Genomic DNA, 21,742 nt, shown 5'->3' with positions numbered 1-21,742 from the left:
ATATAATAAAATGAAAATAAAAATACAACATACCAGAACCTATGGGATATAGCAAAAGCAGTTCTAAGGAGGAAATTTGTAGCAATAAATGCCCACTTCAAAAAAGAAGAAAGACTTTAAATAAACAACCTAATGTTATACCTCAAGAAACCAGAAAAACAATAACAAACCAGACCCCAAATCAGTAGAAGGAGAGAAATAAAAAAAGATCAGGGGAGCAATAAATAAATTAGAGTTAAGAAAATACAAAAAATCAATGAAACAAAGAGTTGGTTTTTTTGAAAAGATAAACAAAATCAATAAACCCTTAGCTAGACTAATGAAAAAAAGAGAGAAGACTCAATAAATAAAATCAGAAATGAAAAAGGAGACATTACAACTGATACCACAACAATTCAAAGGATCATGAGACTATTATGAACAACTATATGCAAACAAACTGGAAAACCTAGAAGAAATGGATAAATTCCCAGACACATCAGGAAGAATTAGAAAACCTAAAAAGACCAATAATGAGTAATCAGATTGAAGTGGTAGTAAAAAGTCTCCCAACAAAGAAAACCCCGGGATCAGAGAGCTTCACTGCCAAATTACACCAAACATTTACAGATAAACTAATACCAATTATTTTCAAATGCTCCTGAAAAATGGAAGTGGAGGGAATATTTCTAAACTCATTCTATGAGGCCAGCATTACCCTCATACCAAAACCAGAAAAAGACAAAACAGAAAAAGAAAACCGCAGACCAATATCCCTAATGAACATGGATGGGAAAATCTTCATTAAAATACTAGCAAGTTGAATCCAACAACATATCAAAAGTATCATTCATCATGATCAAGTGGAATTCATCCCAGGGATGCAAGTATGGTTCAACATACACAAATCAATAAAGGTGATACATCACATAATGAAGAAAAAAAAAAAAAACCCATACAATCATATGCAGAAAATAAATCTGCATGTTCATAAAATCCAACATCCCTTCAAGATAAAAAAAACACTCAACAAATTATGTATAGAAGGAATGTACCTCAACACAATAAAGGCCATATACAACTAACTCACAGCAAATATCATACTAAACAGACAAAAAAATTGAAGGCTTTCCCTCTAAGATCTGGCACAAGACAAGGATGCCAACTTTTCCCACTCTTATTCAACATATTACTGGAAGTTCTGGCCAGAACAATAAGGCAACAGAAAACAATAAAGGGCATTCAAATCAGAAAGGAGGAAGTCAAACTATTCCTATTTGCAGATGACATGATCCTATACACTGAAAACAGTAAAGACTCCACCAAAAAATTACTAGAATAAATGAATTTAGTAAAGTGGCAGGATACAAAATCAACACACAAAAAATCAGTAGCAGTCCTGTACTTCAATAACAAATATCTGAAGAAGAAATCAAGAAAGGAATCCCATTCAAAGTAGCTACCAAAAAATGAAATACCTAGGAATAAATTTAACCAAGGAGGTGAACAACATCTACAATGAAAACTATAAAACACTGGTGAAAAAAATTATAGAGGACACAAATAAATGGAAAGATGTACCTGGTTCATGGATTGGAAAAAATCAGTATCATCAAAACGCCCATATTACCCAAAGCAATCCACAGATTCAATGCAATTCCTATCAAAATATAATGACAATCTTCATAGAAATAGAGAAAACAATCTTATAATTTGTACTGAACCACAAAAAACCTCATATAGCCAATGCAATTTTAAACAAAATGAACAAAGTTGGAGACATCACACTACCTGACCTCAAAACATACTATAAAGATATAGTAACCAAAACAGCATGGTACTGGCATAAAAACAGACAAAGTGACCAGAATAAAAAGCCAAGAAATAAACCCATGCATCTACAGCCAAGAACACACAGCAGGGAAAGGACAGCCTCTTCAATAAATGGTGCTGCAAAAACTGGATATCCATATGCACGAGATTGAAACTAGACCCCTATTTCTCACCATACACACAAATCAACTCAAAACGGTTTAGAGACCTAAATTTAAGACCCTTAAATTATGAAATTACTAGAATAAAACATGGGGGAAACACTACATGAAACGGGAGTGGGCAGCACTTTTTTGAACAAAGCTGCAAAGGCATGGACAACTTAGTCCGGTAAGAATGGCTATTATTAAAAGGACAAAAAATAACAAATGCTGGTGAGTATGCAGAGAATAGGGAACTCTCCTACATTGTTGATGAGAATGTAAATTGGTACAGCCATTGTGGAAAACAGTGTGGAGGTTCCCCAGAGAACTAAAAATAGAACTACCTTACAACTCGACTACCCCACTACTAGGTATATATCCAAAGGAAATGAAATCAAGAGATCAAAAGGACACCTGCACTCCCATATTCATCACAGAACTATTCACAATAGCCAAGAGATGAAATCGACCTAAATGCCAATCAAGGGATGAATAAAGAAACTGTGGTATATATACACAATTGAATACTATTCAGCTACTAAAAAAAAAAAAAAAAAAAATACTGCCATTTCCAGCAACATGGATGGAACCGGAGACCATCATGATAACTGAAATAAGCCAGGCATAGAAAGACACATATTGCATGATCTAACTCATAAGTAGAATCTAAAACAAAAAAAAAGTGGTTCTCATATAAGTACGCAGTAGAATAATAATGGTTAGCAGAGTCCAGGAGGGGAGGGGAGCTGGGAATGAGGGGAGGGGAGCTGGGAAGGAAGCGAAGTAGCAGATTAACAGGTACAAAACTATGTTATCTACTCTAAGTGAACCAATGTATAGTAAACTCATGCACTGAAACAGCACTGCACCCCACAAATATGTATAAATAAATGTTAAAAGAAAAAAAAAAGAATACATATTTCTGTATAGGGGTAGCCATGTTAAGATACCAGCTTCACCATATACCAGCTGAATGACCTTGGGCAAGTTATTAATCTCCCTGTGCCTCAGTTTCCTCATCTATAAAAATGGGGATATTAATAGTACCTACCTCACAGGATTATTACAAGAGCCAAATAAATTAATATTTTTTAAAAAGCTAAGAGCAGTGCCTGGCACAGGGTAAGTATTAGGAAAGGAATATAATAAAATAAAATTCAGAAGATACACAGGGAACTGATTTCCTGCTTTTCCCAGCTATAACCTTGTGGCTGTGGAAACCATAAACTTTCAACCAGTTTGAAATGCTTGCTGTTTGCTTTTTAAAAGGGAAAATTAAAGAGGAAAAAAAAAAAAGTCCTAACCAGTATCTGCCTCATGAGAGAAATAAACATCCTCCTTTCTTAATTGTTCCTCTCCAGGTTTCACATATGTGAGCCCCTCCACCTGTACCTAGACAAGGTAATTTCCTGTGATCAATGGTCAGGACAATGCCATAATGATTATATTTAGATTGCATTTTATGTTTTTTGTAAATTACAGCACTGATGATCCTATTCAGCAGCAGAAGCATTCACTTAACTATACCATCTTTTGTCCACTGGTTTTCATTGTTTGGAATTAGTCTTTGAACTCTCAAAAAGAAATAAATGACCTCATTTCTTCAACAAATAAATTACAAGGAATTTAAGAGGGAGAGGGAAGGTATAGTTGAAATGTGACTTATAAGACTTATCAACCAGCTGCAGTATATGAACCTTATCTGGATCTTGATTTGAACAATTTGTAAAACAGTACTTATGAGGAAATCCGAATACTGATGGGAAATGGATATTTGATGATGTTAAGAGAATATTTATTTTTTAGGTGGTAATTTCTTTAGAGTCCCCTTTCTTAGAGATATACCCTAAATTATCTATACTTGAAAATGATATGAAGTCAGAGATTTGCCTCAAAATAATCTGGGGGCAAAGTGGAGGGCTGGAAAGGGATATAGTCAAAACAAGATCAGCCCAGGGTTGATAATTGTTGAAGCTGGTGGTGGGTGCATGAGGGTGCCTTACATACACTATTCTACATTTGTATATGTTTGAATTTTCCTAAAATAAAAAGTTAGAAGAAAAACAAATACATGATAATTTTAAAACACGCATACATAAGAGGAAACATAACAATGCCATAAAATCATATCTTACATTTACAATACTTTTTTCTGAAGAGATGCAAACACTTTATACTCATTAGCTATGCCAGGGGAAATGAAGGAAGCAAGAATCATTAGCAGTTCTGAAATGAAGGAAAAGATAGAGGTAAGTGCAGAGGTCAGAGATGCGGTGTCACCTTCAACTGAGGAGACAGGAATCAATCCCAGTCTTCAGAGCTGCACATCCTATGGCCTCTTCACAAAGGGACAGTGGCACCACCCTATGTTACTGGCATTTAGAACCAAACCTATTCATAACAAGGTGTGAACACTCCCTAAAAGAAAGCAAAAGCTGTGCTGCCTGGGGCCTCAGAAACATCAAGAAAATAGAAATCTGGGATTGTTCCAAACACCTAGCAAGCAAATATTGTGATTCTTATTCATCCTCTGGCCAAAGACTTGTGTGCGTGCGTGTGTGCGTGCGTGTGTGTGTGTGGCAGAAAGGGAAGAGAAAGTGAGAAGGGATGAGGAGGAAAGGGGAACAAGAGGGGAAAGGAGGGAGAGAGGGCGATAAAGAGAAGGGGACAGGGAGGGAGGCGGGAGGGTGCAGAAGGCAGGCAGCTAGCCCAACCACATTACAGACCAGGATAAAGGCCCAGCTCCTAGGCAAAAGACAATACTTTGGGGATCTTGCACCCAGGTTATTTTCCTACTTTTGCCAAGTAAATGGGAATAAAATAAGGGGAACTATGGAGCTCAACTACTAAATAGAACATTTTAGAAAATTTTAAAGTGTTTATAACAAGACAAAACTCAGAGACAAGCTAATATTAATCCTAAATTAATATAATCCTATGTTAATGCAGTTTGAACATTAGTGGCAAAGAAGAATTGGTATTCCTCAAAAATGTTAGCTTAACTGGAGTGAGCGAAAGAGTGACCTCATTTCTCCCTTTTACATTCCATACAGTTTGCTAAATGTATTAAAGAGACCATAGATCATATAGACAACGTTATGAAGATTGTGTTAAACTAAACCACCCATGAACCAGACACAGTTCAATATATTAGTAGATATTATCTTTCTCTAAATAATCTGTCACATTTCTAAAGCAAGGGCTGAGTTGTAACTTGGATCCATTTTTCATGCCTTTAACTTCCCTTTTTAGTAGTGCTGATTTGTAAAGGGAGAAAGGTCTTCTAACACACTGATTCATTTCCTCCAACAATGTATAAAGTAGATTTTGAAACTATTACCATTTTTATTTCCACACCTCATAAATTCTGTCCTAGCTGCACAAAAACACCACCTTCTAAATTCTATGGACACAGTCCACTGTCAAGAAATAAGTACACTTACTAGTATATAATAACTAACATATAAATTAATTCACCAAAGATTCTATGGGTAAAAATGCATTAAAAATAAACTTCACATATATTTCCTAGAAAAAGAAATCTATTTTACCAGGAAAAAAAAGACTCCAAGATTATTTTATGTTAATAAAACCATATACAGTATGTGGCTCAGTAATGCTTAAAATTGTCAGCATTTATTTTAATAAGTACTTTTTTTAAAAAAGCATGGTAAGTTGGGTCATTATGTGTGATCTGTGATTCAATTTTAACTCTTAATTTAAATGTAGAATTTTTAATTTAAAAGACAGTGTGTTTTGTGCTCAACTTTAAAATATTAAAAATTTTAAAACAAAAAAATCTCAATAAGAGTTAACATAATAAAAACATCTACTATAAGTTTTTTCCTAAATATTGAAAGCTTGACATATGCCTTGGACTGAATGTCCCCCCAAAACTTGACCCTCACTGTGACAGCTTTAAGAGGGTGGGAAATCCTATTATCGTAATTGAAATGTGGGGCCTTGAAGAGATGATTAAATTGTAGGACCACACTGTAGTGAATGGATTAAAAAATGGTGGTCATGAGCATGACTTGGAGGTCTTTAAAAGGAGAGTGAATAAGGTTAGTTTCCCTCTTTGCTCTGCCATTTTTCTGTCATGTGAGACCGCTGGGTCACTCTCACCATCACTAAGGCATTCACCAAATGTGTTCCCTGGTGGATTTCCAGCCTCTGAAATTGTAAGCAATATATTTCATTTACTTTCTAAATCCCCCAGTTTCAGGTACTGTGTTAGAAGCAACAGAAATGGACTAATACACTGTTAAGAGAACTGCAACAGGTAAGACTCAGAGAACTGAGAAAGAAAAAAAAATGTGAAAACTGTCATTTCACAACTCTGAAACTTTAGTGGGAAGGTTTCTAAGTATTTTACTTCTCTTGATATCATTTGATCCAAACAGGATAAAAATAATGTAATTGTTTACTGAAAATTTGAAAGATACAATGTGTTGACCTTGAAAAGCAAACAAACATCAGACTCTAAACTATATCTTCCTTCCATTATCATTACAAAATAACTAAAACAAATAACAGACTTTGGATCAATGCCATACTTTCGTTTAATAACAATTATTATGATTCTATAGCCCTTTTGAGCTTTTCAAAGAATTCTACATGCATCATGCCATCTAACCCTCATGGAAACATCCAGTAATAGGCAACTTAAAAACTCAGAGTTCTATAGATGAAAAAATTGAGGCTGAGAGAGTAAAAGTGTACAGGATTATATAATATATATATTATATAATATATATATTATATTATATAATATATAATATATTTAATATATATAACGTATAATATATATAATATAATATATATAACATATAATATATATAATATATTATATATTATATAATATATATATAATATATATAACATATAATATATATAATATATTATATATTATATAATATATATATTAAAGCTTGCCAATCGCAAATATCCACCATTTTAACATTAAGATATTCAGGTCATATCTCCATGTGTGGTTACCTGATTGGTCGATTCTCTTTACCGTCAAACAGTGAGAAGATGACCTCCAGCTCCTCTCCCAGGTTGGAGCACATGAGGCTCTTCATCTGGACAAAAAGGTGGTGACTGCTGGCCTGAACTGGGGTGTCTTTCTTCCGATGTCGATGTTCCATCTGAATGACACCCCCCAACAAAAACACAATCAGCATGGACTGAAGAAAATAATGGGACTCAACAAACTAGTTAGCTACAGTGTGATTATGAGGTTGTACTCTATAATTTGTTTTCACTGCGGATTCAGTTTCTGATTGAATGTCAAATTCCAAATTTTCTTCCACCTTCTAAAATAAAAAACTATTAGTTTGTAGATCATCAAAAAATCTTGCTTTAAGACTTTTTAAAATTATTAATGTTAAAATGATACCAACTCACTTAGTAGATTCGGGAAGCAGGAAGTTCAAAGGATTCTGTTGCTCTCTTATCAACTCCCAGGATGAGAACAAATTATTAGTCATCTTGCAAAAAAAGCAGACTAAATTATATCTCACTGATCACCGCACTGATGGTGGCTGAACAATGTAGCTATAACTTCTCATTTCTTATAATTAAATGGTGGCTGAACAATGTAGCTATAACTTCTCATTTCTTAAAATTAAAAGTTCTTTTAAATTAAATAACAAAATTGTGGTAGTTTTCTGAGACTGGCTATAGCAAATGATATTCTATCACTAGAGCAAGAAAATGTTTCTAGCTTGCTGTGGAGCGACAGGGAGACAGACCTAGGAAAGCCAGCAAGGTGCCTAAAGGTAGAAATAGCATCTGTGTCCATCTCTCACCCTGTCCTCAGTACAGCCAGCTGAGGCTACACTGGCGAGGCAAGAACAGAAGGGAGAGTTCCCACAGGTGGAGGGAGGACAGGAATCACCCAAGGACTCAAGGGTGACAAGAACATGGGCATGAGCATTCAGCACACATTTGTTAACATATACTGTGTGCCAAGCACTGGGAATGCAATGATGAGTAGAAACAGAAATAGTCCATACCTTTGTGGGGCTTCCATCTACTAAGAGGAGGATACCCATGAAATTGTCACACAAATACACATAACACTGTAACTGTGGTGAATGGAGGGAAGAACTAGATTATGATGAAAGTATGGAAAGGGGGATGGGAGGTGAGTCTGGGAAGTCATATGAAGTTTCCTGAGAAGTGACCTCTTCAGCTGAGAGATAAAGAGGGAGCAGGAATTATGAACTATCAAACTGCTTGCAGTGAGGGACTAAGATTGTTTCTCCCCCTAATCTACTGAAGACTGATACTTTCATAAAATACAATAGAAATGCCATTGCAATGTAAAATGTTATAAAGGTTCTAATCACTTACTTGCCATTTTTATACTTGGACCGGTTGCCAACAGTTCATGGTCCAGCCAGTGACCATGCTTGGACCACACTCTAAGTAGAAATGATTCAGAATAAGACTGCAGGTGCTAAGAATGTGGAAGATTATCACTTTCATAACAGAAACTACTAATGAAGCCACCTCTTTTGGATCACTGGACAATAAAAACCATACAGTTCAGGGATTATAACTCCATGGTAAAGGGGCCATAGCCTTTGTTGGGGGTTAATGTACATCACCCCATTTCTACATTAGCCATCTTTTTAAGCTTCTAAGTAGAGTTCAATAACTACTGAATGACCAACTTTTGAAGTCAAAATGTCATCTAAATGTACAATTGTAAATACAACAGCATAAAATCACCAGTTTTTTTTCATGCTCTTAACTTTTATTTTAACTACTTGAAAAGTAAAGGGTGAAAAAAATGTAATGAACCCAAATGTGTCTATAATCACTGTATATTCGACAGGCACACATCTCTGTAAAAGTGGAAAGTAGTTTTTAAAAAGTGGACCTCAGCATTGTGCTATGTGTTGTCCATAATTACTAGAAAGGGATTCTTGGAGGGAGATATTCTAACTGTAGAAAAAAAGCACAATTCTGCCTTGTTTTCTGTGAAGGTTGCTCTATTTTGTGCTTTTAAAATTCTTATTATTGTGGCAAAAGAAGCATCAGACGTTCATGAAACTATAGCTTTTTAACTCACAAAGAAGCTTTTTCCCCCTGGAATTGCTCACTTATTTACTAATTTCCTTAAAAGTTCAACACGTTTACTTAAAGGGTAACACTGCAAAAGCTACTGTGAAGAAATGAATGACTACTAAAAGCCAGAGCTGGAAAAACAGATGTAAAAACCTCATGAAAAGAACAGAACTTAAGGAGGTATCTGCTCTTGATGTCAAACAGTGCAAAGTTCCCAGCATCAATCATGACATTCACTAAGAACCGAGGCAAAAAATTAGCTCCCTTACTCATGCAAAGAAGCCAATATATCTAGATCAGTGGTTCTCAACTGTGGCTGCATTTTAGAGTCCCCAAGAGAGCCTTTAAAAAATACTTATGCCCAGGTCCTATCCCAGGATAATTAAATTAGTATTTCTAGGGGATGGGAGATCAGAGAGTGGTAGTTTTAAAAGGTCTCAGGTGATTCTAATGGGGAATGAGGGTTAAGAATCACTAATTAAGATCACAGGCAGACAGATGCAAATCACAGCAAACCAAAAAACGTATTGTTGCATTTTTTTCAATAATTATTGCCTTGGACCCTTTGGTCTTTGATTGCATGCTAGGAATAAGCCTGCCTGATTCTACACTTTGTTCGTTTGACATGGACCCTCACATCTGGCACTCTCTGGTACTGAAATCTTCTCTTACTCATCATTCTTCCAGGTCTGGGACAAATTTAGACTTAAGTAGGTTATGATTACTTGCTTATCTCTTGATAATTCACTACTTTGGGGAACTGCTTAAAATATCTCTGTGAAAATATTATTGCAATAACAAAATTAAAAAGGCATGTTCACACTTTAACAGCTATAATTTGTTAGTTATAACACAGAGACAAAAATCCATCCTGAAATAATTTATGGTTACAAAGGTACCTACCAGTTACTCTAAATGTGCCTACAGTTTAACTAGTCCTTTGATGAGGAGAAGAAACAGATTCATCCCAAATATTTAACTGACTCAAAATTTTAAAACTCATAATGCATTAATTATTGGATAAATTGTGTACACCAGAGTTTTTTAACCTCAGCTAAGAAACTGTTGACAATTTGGACTGCATATTTCTTTGTTGTAGGGGCTGTCCTGGGCTTTATAGCAGCATTTCCTGGCCTCTACCCTTGGGATGCCAGTGGCACCTCTCCCTCACCACCCCATAGTGGCAACTGAAAATGCCTCCAGACAATGGCAGGTGTCCCCTGGGGCAAAATTGCCGCTGGAAACCAGTTTTCCATTTGAGAACCACTAATATAACCAACTAAGGATTGCAAAGCAAGCAGATAGCACAATCTTATAAAACCACAAAAGCTTCCTAGAAAGATACTCTGCAGGCACAAATAACCAGACAATCTGGCTTCATAAGCTTCTTTATTTATAGATGGATTGATATCCAACCTTTGGCACAAAACCAAACTTTCTAAGTGGACATATGTTAACACTGTAAGGTTTAGCACTTTAGCACTTTTACTGCTTAGATGACCCCAATCAGGTGAGAAAGATCTGCTAACAGGGCTATCAAAAACCTAAAACAAGACTTTTTTTCTAATGATGCAATACAAATTCAGTAAGATGCACACACTTGTGTTTCAAATATGACACTGAGAAAAAAGAAGTACAAGAAGAGAAGCGGCAACAATTATACATCATTTGTTGGGGCATTTCACTTCCTCTATGATGTGGTCCTGGGTCCAGAAGTGACAACAAATTGCCAAACAACAATGGCAACAACAGAGGATTGGTGATGGTGCCTCCCAACTCTTCCTGGTGATATCAGTAGTCACTTTTCTGTTGCACAGAAAAAAAGACCAGAGCTACAGAAAATCTGATAGTTGCTAGGCGAGGATACAAATAGAAATTTGAAAAAGAAGCTGCCTTGAAGAGATCATGTCCTTCTGAAGCTAATAATCACTTAGGTTTTTCTTGGGCTATGATGTTTGCTTTAGAAAAAGTGAAATGCAACCACTACTGAGGAGAAATGAAGTTTTCATATAAAATCACAATGCTTTATTTTCCTTATCTGTAAAATGAAGTCTTTGAACTAGAATCTGAGCTGCAAAATATTAAAATACCCCTTCCTGTCTTTCCTACCAATAGAAGACACTGCTAATCAGAGAATAGATGAGATCCCAGAATCTTCCCAACATTGCACTTCTGGCAGCCACTACCAATAAAATGGAATGTTGAAAATGGTGAATTCAATTTGGCACCCCCTATATTATGTACAATGAAAAGAACAGACACAAAATTACATACACACAAAACAGAAAATGGAAATAAAATGTACTTCTGTCAGACGTTATTCGTTGCTAAACATTTTTTGGGGGGGGAGGCAGCTGGCCAGTATGGTGCTTATCAAATGTTTGACATCCCCAGTTAAATATTGGGAATGTGACTATGCTCTGCCAATGAAATGTAAATGTGAGTGTTGTCTGCTATTTCCAGGAAGGTTTGTTAAAGTAGCTTAACTGAGAGGAATCTTTCTCCTTTCTATTGTCTGGACTGCAGATGCAATGGCTAGAGCTCTTGCAGCTACACTATACTTTGAGGTGTCCTTGATGAAGGAAGCCATGTACTGCATGCATAGCAGAAAGATAAGGGCCTACATCCCTTTTCACACCATGACACCACAAGTAAACCCAGAACTTCTTGCTTCTAGACTGCTTATTTTGAGAAATAAATTTCTATCATGTCTAAGCTTCTATATTTATTTCATTAGATACAACCAAATCTAGTCCTGAGATTTAGCATATAAGGTAATCAATTATTCTTGTCATGTTGCCTCTCTAATATGTATACAATAAAGATGAGAAAGAAATGAAATTCGACTCAATTCTTAGGCGTTTGGCAAATAGTACCTGTCAAGGAAAGGCATTTTACATGTGTTTCTTATTTAATCTTCATAACAAACCTAAGAAGAATTATTTCCCCATATAGGAGATGAGGAAACTGAGGCTCTGAGAGATTAAATAATAAATCCAAGATCACAGAGCTGGTAAAAGGAAGAGATGGACTGCAAATCTAGTCATTTGGAGCCACAATGCACAATCTTTTCATAATACCATAGTGAACTTTAAAACACCGACTGAATGTTTATTAAGCACAAAGCACCATACAGATTATCTTGAGCATAACAAAGGTAGCAGAAGACACTATATACCCTGAAGAATCTTAAAATTGAGATTTCTTTCAAAAGTGAGAGACAGAATATGATGCTCAATGAGTTAAACTAACAATAAAGATGTCACATTAGAGGATGTGTCTGACAAATGAACTATACAGATTACATTTGTTATATAAGCCAAGAAGTAATGATAACTTTAACTTGGAATATTCTTATCTATTCTTTCTTCACCTCCCTCTGACCTTTAACTTGGTTTGTGCTATGTGCCATATACTCTGCTTAGCACTGGTGTCATAAAGGCGTACAATAATCAATATCACTCCCAAGAAGTTCAATGCACAGTAAAGGAAATCCTCTACAAAAACAGAATTCATTCCAACTGAGACAATGAAGTGTAGACAATCTGAACAGATTGATGACTAAGACAAAAATTGAAAGCAATATTAAGAACTGCCTCCTCAAATCAAACTTAATCCCCGATGGACTTACTGATGGATTTTTCCTCCCATTTTTTAGATACAGATAATCTTCAGGCTAAGAATATCCCATTATCCTTGGAAAAATAGTGCAAGCTTGGAAAGCAACCATAAAAGAGGCAAGATCTTTCAAAAAAGAGTCTGCTACTTTTCTGATAAGCACTCCTCCTAGGAACATTAGTAAGATGCAGTAGTACAAGATCAAAGTAAAATTATGCTTGGAGTAATGGCATTTGAAAGTCCTTTCCAACCACCTTCTCCTCCAATTTGGGGGTTTTAAAAAAGCTTAGTTAAATATAAAAAATTAGGTAAATTTTATACTAGTATTTAACATTATAAGACTAAAAACAAGGCAGATTGGACCAGATTTGGGCAATCTAGGTGCCAAGCAAAAAAAAAATTGGATGTTAACCTACTATGTAACTAGAAAAGAACTCAAGTCATAGGTGATGCCATAATGAGCAATATGATCAAATATTTTAGGATTACTAACAGGCTTAAGCACTTAGGAATGGATTGGGGTTTGGCCAGGGTGGGTGTGAGACCAACAGCTGAAGACCAAGAAGGAGACACTTTTGGAGGTGGTGTAGATGGTGATAACGGGGGCAGGGAGGAGGGCTGACATATTGGGGAGCAATGACTAATACTCTTAGTTATAAAGTTGTCCTAAAACCCAACAGATTAATATGTGTGACCTGTAACCATTTCACTGGACTAGGCAAAAAATGAAAAGGTTTGCAAAAGAACTGACAACTTCTTTGAATGGACTTCCTTGTGTCTGGGAGTTGAGGGCTCACTGGAGAACACCAACACTGCATCATTCTGAGACAGGGAAAGTGCCTCGTACTAAACCTGAGGCATGGTCACCTCAACTCTCAATTACCTTTACTCTCTCCAAATTAAACTGGGAGCATCCCATTCATTCTTTAAAAATCAAGCAAGTATGAAGAATGCCATGGAAACCACAAAATTAGCAGTGAGACTGTAAGCCAAGGTTTCCTGTACCTACCAATCGGTAGAGCTCAGTAATGCTGATGTCCTCCGGATCCACCATTGCATACTCCTTCCTGGGCACCAGGTCCAGTCCCAGTTGTCTAGAGAACAAATTGCAAAAGTTTGGGGGGAAAGTCACCTCTATGGAATATATTAAAAATAATAATGTTTACTACATTACTTTGAAATTAGATATATCACCCACCATGCTTCTCTCACCTTTTTTTCTTTTCCTTTTTTTTTTTTTTAACAGTGTATTACTTGTTACTACAGTTGGGGTGGATAACATAACTAGGCTGGACACTGGACATAACTTGAAAAGCAGAAGATGACAAAGGCAGGCCAACCCCAGAGGGATGGTGGCACTCCCAGTGGCGTGCTCCACACCATGTAGCCTTGGTGCTACATGGTGTGGAACCCTCAGCACCCTACAAACCATGGCCAGAGAAGCCCTTCTATACTAGAGTCAGGAGGAAACTAGAGCTAGACATAGTTTGGTTCTGGAAATTTGAGTTGAGGAGAGGGAAGTCTGGCCTTTAGGATCTGACCTAGCACCAAAATACCTAGCTGTGCCCAGAGTTAACATGTGTTTGACGTGAATCTCTGACAACTGGTGCATGGCTCTCATTCATAGCAAGTTCTGGGGTTAGTTCTTAGGAGAAACTGATTAAGTTGGGGAGCAGAAACTAAGGCATCATAGTTTTAAGCCTGGAGTGGCAAAATGGTTTAATCCACCATGTCAGGTTTCATGGTGGCTGACATGTGGCTTGCTGTGTTGAGAAGTATTCTAAGGTTACATCTGGTCTCAGAGGGACCAAGTGTAGTAATCGATTTGTGATGTCTTACCGTAGACAGAGGAAAGTGAGTATTACCCTCATCTGGCCAGTTTCCCTCCAGTGACCTTGACAACAGACTCCTCCCCAGGTTACCCACTGTACAACACTGATACCAATGCCACATGGTTTTGTTTGTCTCCTTAACCATCCACGACCATCCCAAAGGCTTCATGATGCCTTCGTAATGTCCTGTACATCAAGAACAAGATACACTCTCTCTACCAGACTACATTTCCACTCTCCAGGTCTCATGCTTAGTTCTCCGAGGAAAATTTATTCTGCATTCCCTTCGATCATTACTCTAACATGGGGAAGCCTTCCGGCATTGCACTTCTGATTATAAAACCACAGATTTCTTACTTTTGCATTAAAACAAATCCTGAAATTTTATGCCATTCCCAAAATCTCATTAAGCTTTCAAAAGTACAATTTATTAATTCAGCACCTACTTCAAGCCAGGCACTGCCCTGGACACCTTGAGGGATATTTGTTCTTAAGAAGATTAGAAAACTGCCACCTCCTTGACAGGAGAGCTGTCTAGATCCTAAAAGTTTCTCAATTTCCCTAAATTACGTCTCTTTTTGAGAAACTTCAAAAAACCACATGCCCATTCTTTAATTGCAGTTGACCTTTCAAATCACAAGAACTGTGATTTGTTTCCAAAATGCCCCTGTACCCGCCTTATTACATCTCACCAGGGATTCTGATAGGGTCTGTGCCCCATTCTCTGTCCCCTACCACTACAGTGCACTACAGTGTAAAATGACATTTGACACAGGGTCAATATTGCTGATGAAAGACTATTTAGTAAAGGAAAAAGAACATGTAAACACATATGAATCGTGGCACCTGTTTTACCCATAGCCCCTCCTATGGGAAGCTGTCTACCCACAGTCTGTGTTGGGAGGGGTGGAGGCAGACAAGGTAGTCATCTGACCATCTCCCCTCCCCAAGCCACACCTGACTGGCCTGTAGGTAGGCATGTGACCTAAGGACAAATAATCCATGTCCTTGCCCACAGCTTATGAGAGCCTAGTATAAAATGCTCAGTCCAAATAGAAATAAAAGATACTGGCTAGCAATAAGATTGCTCCCTTGAGAATCTGAACTTGGAACTTCAGATATCAGCCACATGGCATGAGGAAGCAAAGACATATGAAAGGCAGCTGCAGAACTACTGATTAAGATCAACTCCAGCTGCAGAAGTTCTGCAGCCTCAGAAACCTGTCCTCTGCAAGTCCCTTTCTCCCACATGGTTTGATAGTTCAACTTCTGCTGGCTTCCGGGGCTCCTGGCTGCATGAAGAGAGTCTTATATCCTTCTTTTCTTTTCTTTTCTTACTTTCAATTGTATCCATTACACAATGTAATACTATTTAGCTACGAAAAAGAACAAAATCCTAAATTTGCAGCAACATGGATAGAACTGGAGACCATCATGTTAAGTGAAGTAAGCCAGGCACAGAAAGAGTCATACCACAAGATCTCACTCATACGTGGAATTTTAAAAGAAAAAGTGGGTCTCATGGAAGTAGAGAGTAGAATAATGGTTACCAGAGGCTGGGAAGGGAAAGGGGAGGGAGGTTGCTCAGTGGGTACAAAGTTACAGGTAGATAGGAAGATAAAGACTATTTTGTTTTGTTAATTCCTAGGTATATCCTTAGGATAAGCCTCCCACTGTTCGAGATTACTTAGTTCACAGAATAGAATCAGGGAAGCACTTTACAAAGAAGGAGGAGAAAGGAGGCAAGGAGGGGAGAGAAAGGGTGGAGGGAGATCACATAACATGCAGGAAGCCTGTAGCGGGGCAGGTCCCCCTACCAAGTCAGTCACTAAACTACTCTGACATCAGGAAGAAAGAATAAACTGACTCCTTCCCATATAATCTAAGCTGGAAAGTCAACGGACATCACAGGACCCTAAGGGCAACAGAAATATGTACCATTATTTTAATTGTCTGAGACTTCCAGGTCAGAACCAATTTTTTCCTGGCCCCACTAGGGAACAAGATGGATTATCTCCTCTTCCTCCCAAGCTTCACACATCCAGAGGGCTTCTCTTCAACACTTGGATACACAATGTGAGATTGAACACATTCTTATGTTCACCCGGAGATTTAGGTGCTGACAGATAATTCTGCAGGACAATTCGATCTAGTTTATTAGGCAAGAGAATTGTCTTAATTTGCTTTCCATTTATCACTATTCAATACAAAAACAAACTTATACTTAAAGGAATAAGGTAAAAGTATCTGTATGCTGTAAGTTATTTCTAAATGAGTGGCCAAAGAAATTCAAAGAAAACAGAATGAGAGCTCAAAAAATTCACGAAATTGAGGACGGTCTAAATAATTTACACTGTTCATATTCATGCATCAATGTTTTATCAACTTATAAATTAGCCACAGAACTGCCCAAAGTACTGCAAGCTAGAACTTATGTAAGTTAAAAACTGAGTCATGATTTAGTCATAATGAATGTTTTTCCTTTCTTCCCCTTTGTCTCCTGCCATCATCTTCCTTCACCAAACTGAAGTATCATTATCTCGCCTGCTGTACATTCCTAAGTTATTTTTGATAAACTAACCTCATCCAACTTTCTTCCTATTTACAAACTAGTCCTTTAAATGAGGACCAGCATAATGACTAAGAGCCAATAGAATTCAGTGAAAACTCAAAGGTTTTCCAAAATAATAAAGAAGACGGGAAAGACAGGCAGCCCAGGCCACCCTCTGGGGCTCCCTGCACAGCGCTACTACGCCATCGCACACAGCAGGCCTGGAAGCTCAGGGCAAACGGCTGGCAGAGCTCATCTGTCAGGAGACACTATGTTTGAAGTCACATCGTCCTGGAGGGGAGAAGGCCCTTGGACCTTCTCTAGTTCAGCATACCCCTTTGACAAATGAAGAACCGAAGTCAAGAAGTGTTCAGGAATTTGCTTTTTTTGTTTTGGCAGCTGGTCAGTACAGGGATCGAACCCTGGACCCTGGTATTTGTTATCAGCACCATGCTCGAACCAACCAGCAAACCAGCCAGTCCTTCTTCAGGTCTTAAAAAAGTCGAGTTCCTAGTCCAGTGCTCTTGTTGCCATGTCACACCTGCTTGATTTCTCACAGAAATGAGTATTCTAGACATAAATAAAGTGGGCTATCTTATTTATTGTCTGTAAAAAGATGAACGGCACAACATATTCAACAAAATAGCAGAAGCACTCTGGGTGAGATGGAGGTTTAAAATCTGTTAGTAGGTCCATGTGTTCATATCTATAGTATATAACATCCTAGCAGGAATCAAACCTGGCTTTTAATAACATGACTTCCTATGGTTAAGGGAAGCAGCATTCTAGTTTCAAATCAGTTTTTCCAGATTCAGTAAGAGGCAAATTTACCTGTGGTTCACTTCTTGTCATTTTCTACTTTCCTGCCTGCTTTTCTTTTTTTTCTGTTGCCCTAAGATGCTTTGAAGGTCCAAATAGCAAATAGAAATTTGGGGAGAGGAAAAGAAGGGAGGATAGGGCCATATAAGATATTAAGGAACCACGTCATGTCTTAAATGCAAGCCTCATGCAACCCTAGGATCACAGTCAAAGCTGGCTTATTCTAATTTCTCACTCCTATATTAATACTCATATTTAGTACAATATCAGCCTTGGTCAGAGCTTTCAGTGATTAAATTTGCTGCTTAAGTTCTTGGCTGTTATTTTAAATTAGTCGCTCACAGTTCTATTTATTTACATTTTTATTTATTTACTCATGGCTGTAAATTTATTTAAAAGTAAATCTTGGTCAAGAACAGCTTTTACTGAGTTCTCCCAAGCAGCTCCTCAAAATGGCTGATATGTACCCACAGGACTAGTCACAGCAATAATAAAAGGCCCTACCAGTGCACTTGTCACAAGACTTTTAACAGAAGCTATTGACTTTAGTGTCTCCCGTGGGATTACTCAGGTGACCTATTACCATAAAATGGAAGAGGTATATATTAAAAGCAAACACACCTGCCAAACCTAAAGCCCATTTGAAAGAAGGACCCATTTTAGCCAGAAGCCATATCTAATTATCCCTGTGAATATTCCATGTTCGTGAGCACGTGTGCACTGTCAGACCACACAGGGCACTAGAGAACAGTCTCAGTGCCCACACCAGCCCTAGAGGATGTGTTTCTCTGCTCCACTAATGACAGCTGGTGCTAAGCCTCCAAAAGGGGAACACTAAAAAAACCTCACAGGACTTCTTCCAGTGATACTTCCACGTGCTGGCTCATGCCTGTGTCACTTCTGCTGTGCTCACACAACAGAGATGCCCTGCGATGGTCAGTACTCACTCATTGCCCCAGTCGAGGCGGGCGGTGATGTGACGCTTCACGTCCTTCATCCGGTCATGGGTAAGATGGCCCACCAGCACCTGCCGCCGCAGATCCAGGATCTCATTCATGATGTGCCACAGTCGGTGGAAGAGATCGCCTTCATTTCTCTAAAAAACAGGCAAATGTGGAGGCTTGGTGGTCAGTCCCCATGCTGAGTTGTGGGGTAACCAAAGACATTAGGGAAGGGGGCAACTCCTGGTGACCACTGTGCCCTCGCCACTCTGTACACAGAGTCTGTTACTAGACATCCCTCCTTGTCCTCAAACGCACTCACTGCTCCATACGCTGTTATCACACCTCCATGAGTTTCACAGTGCTGCTCTCCTGCCCAGGAATCCACCTTCACTTCTCAGCCTCCCCACAGGACACTCTGCGCTCCTGTTTCTCGCTGCACCTCTGTACCTGGAGCTCGGCCCAGTCTCCGTGCTTTGTGTGTGCTGCCTCCCATTCCACTTCCAGCGCTCCTTTCTTTAGCAGTACTCAAATTCCACTCTGCTACAAGGATCAGCCTGACTTCCACCTCTGTCAGGAAATCTTTCCTGACAACTTTTGCTCACTTTTCTTCCTCCTTTGTCTGAGCCATGGCTACATGCAACTAACACCAATGAAATGGAAAACATTGTTTTCTGAAGATCTCTTGCATGTTGGTCTTGATGCTTGATTGGATCTTCCATCAGAAGTTGGGCACACAGAGGGCTCCCAAACTCATGCATGGATAGGTTTCACTGCTATTAACAGGTCAGTATTTAGATGTTTAAAAAACGGTGCTTGCTTTCTTTCTTTTTAAACCATCACGTAGATTCAAGATAATCTCCCGAGAAATTCATTAAACTATGTGGCTTAGTGGAAAGAATACTGGTTAAGCTCCGGGCTTCAAATCCTGGTCTTGCCACTTACTAGTTTTATGGACTTTAAGCAATGGGCAGTATTATCTTCCTGCAAGGCTGCTTCATGGATTAAGGATACATCTGTGAAGAGCACACTACAGCACAGTAGTGAAGAGCACTAGAGCCAAACAACTGCAATCTGAATTCCCATTTTGCCATTTACTAGCTAAAAAACCTTTGGCAGTTTATTAACCTCTTTGTACTTGTTTTCTCATCTGTAAAATGGGCCTTACAGTACCTATCTCACAGGCTGTTGTAAGGATTAATGAGTCAGTATATTAAGACTGAGAACAATGCCTGGCCCAGAATAAATATCATGTAAGTATTAGCTGTTACTAGCACTGTTATTGTCTTGGGCTTGGTCCAGAACAAATCCTCTACAGATACTATTTCTTTGCCAAAACCAAAATATATACCTCTTATGTCCATTAGGTATAGTCCTCTATAGTTCTAAGCTGCCAGAAGTACCAAGTTCTTTGTGATGGGTAAAGGCATTCGGTCATAACATTTCTTATTTTAAAAAGTACTGACGTGTTTTCTGCTTTATCAATACTTGGTGTCTTGAAGAGTTTTCATGTACTGAGCAGGTAAGACAAATTTGCTAGAGGAACAAAAAGCATTCTCTAGGGAACCATACCTGATCCTCTGGGATACAAATAATCTTGCTCTCCTCTCAATCCCAAGCACTCTATGGAGCCTGTCCTTCTATTACTCCCCACTGTCTATTCATGTTATACACCCCCATACAAGTCATTCCAAGGGCACTGTAACATAACACTTTTGTGATTAACTGCTGTGTCTGTGTTCTCCACTTGGCTGTAAGCTCCCAACCACGGTGGTTGTGTCTGCGTTGTGTAGCCCCAGCAGCTGGAGAATGAAGGAAAGAATTTATAGTTGTTAGTTTTTCTGGCCCAGGAGAGGTAGGTCCTATCTGGGTCATACAAGAGAATAAGCAGGGAAGATCAAGATACACTTAAGGAAGCCAGTGGTAGAAAGGAAAAGTCCGCTCAAGTCAAAAAAATTGTATAAGGAAGTTATTTATAAGACAAATCTCATGCAGCAAATGAGAGAGCCAGCACCCTCTTGAACAATCCCAGTGAGAAAGTCATCTCCCAACTCTTGGGAAAGGCATTCTGAAGTTGTTTGGTAGGATGGACTTGATTTCTATGGTGTCACTTCTGCTGAGATGAGAAGGAAGCAGAATCTTTATAAAAATAAAAACTAGCTAGTCAGCTTTCTCTTTAGGGAAGAAAAACCAAGGGTGGCAGGAACACTGACACACTGCAGAAAACTTGCTCTACTAGTGTAAAGAAAAGGTCCACATCTGGTTGGACATCTAGTAACAAAATTATGATTCTTTAAAAATTGGATTTAAAAAATTGCATAGTTATGAAGGCTATTCAGAAGTATAAAAAATGCTTTTAATTAGTGTTAAATGAAAAAGGTAGGCCACAATATTAAACATTTGGACTAAACAATACCTAGAGACTCCTGAAATACATCAGAAATGTAGCAAAAAGTTAATTATGAGTATTTTAGTGTTTCAGAAAATGACAAAATTATTATTTGCCTTAAAATGAAAACAGTACAGGTTTTGGTAGCAGCATACCTAGGTTCAGATTCAGGCTTTACCACTTAGTGTGGGATCCTGGATAAATTGTTTGATAAGATTCAAGAATAAAAACTACCTGGCATAGCCCCAGGAAAGAAAGATATAAAATACCTAGCTCAGGGCCTGCACAAAAGTGCTCACTAAAAGATGGCTGCTGTATTTCTCCTAAAATTTTGTGGTTTATATTACTGCTATATTATTAAGTGATATTTTAAAGAGCATTATTTAGGGCCTTACCAATGTTATTTAAAAGAGCAACTAGCATTTCTCAAGCATTTACCATGTGCTTTTCTGCTAAGTGTCCAACATAAATACTACCTCATATACTGCTTACAATTTACAAAATATTATTGCCTTCAAACATCTTTCAGTAGAGAAGCTGGATGCCTTAAAATTGTT

General features: G+C 38.0%; 1 protein-coding gene across 1 annotated transcript in view; it reads right to left on the bottom strand.

The window, feature by feature from the left end:
- DOCK4 (dedicator of cytokinesis 4) overlaps window positions 1-21,742 on the bottom strand; it is a 433,780-nt gene that overhangs the window by 210,842 nt on the left and 201,196 nt on the right. The window contains exons 6-8 of the mRNA XM_063098749.1: window positions 18,803-18,951; window positions 13,663-13,747; window positions 6,954-7,105 (exon numbers count right to left, since the gene is read on the bottom strand). Of these exons, the coding sequence (XP_062954819.1) occupies window positions 6,954-7,105; window positions 13,663-13,747; window positions 18,803-18,951 (386 nt within the window). The remainder of the gene's footprint in view (window positions 1-6,953; window positions 7,106-13,662; window positions 13,748-18,802; window positions 18,952-21,742) is intronic.

Source organism: Cynocephalus volans, chromosome 6 (genome assembly GCF_027409185.1).
Source record: "Cynocephalus volans isolate mCynVol1 chromosome 6, mCynVol1.pri, whole genome shotgun sequence".
Classification (NCBI taxonomy): Eukaryota; Metazoa; Chordata; class Mammalia; order Dermoptera; family Cynocephalidae; genus Cynocephalus; species Cynocephalus volans.
This window is presented reverse-complemented; position numbering and strand designations above follow the sequence as displayed.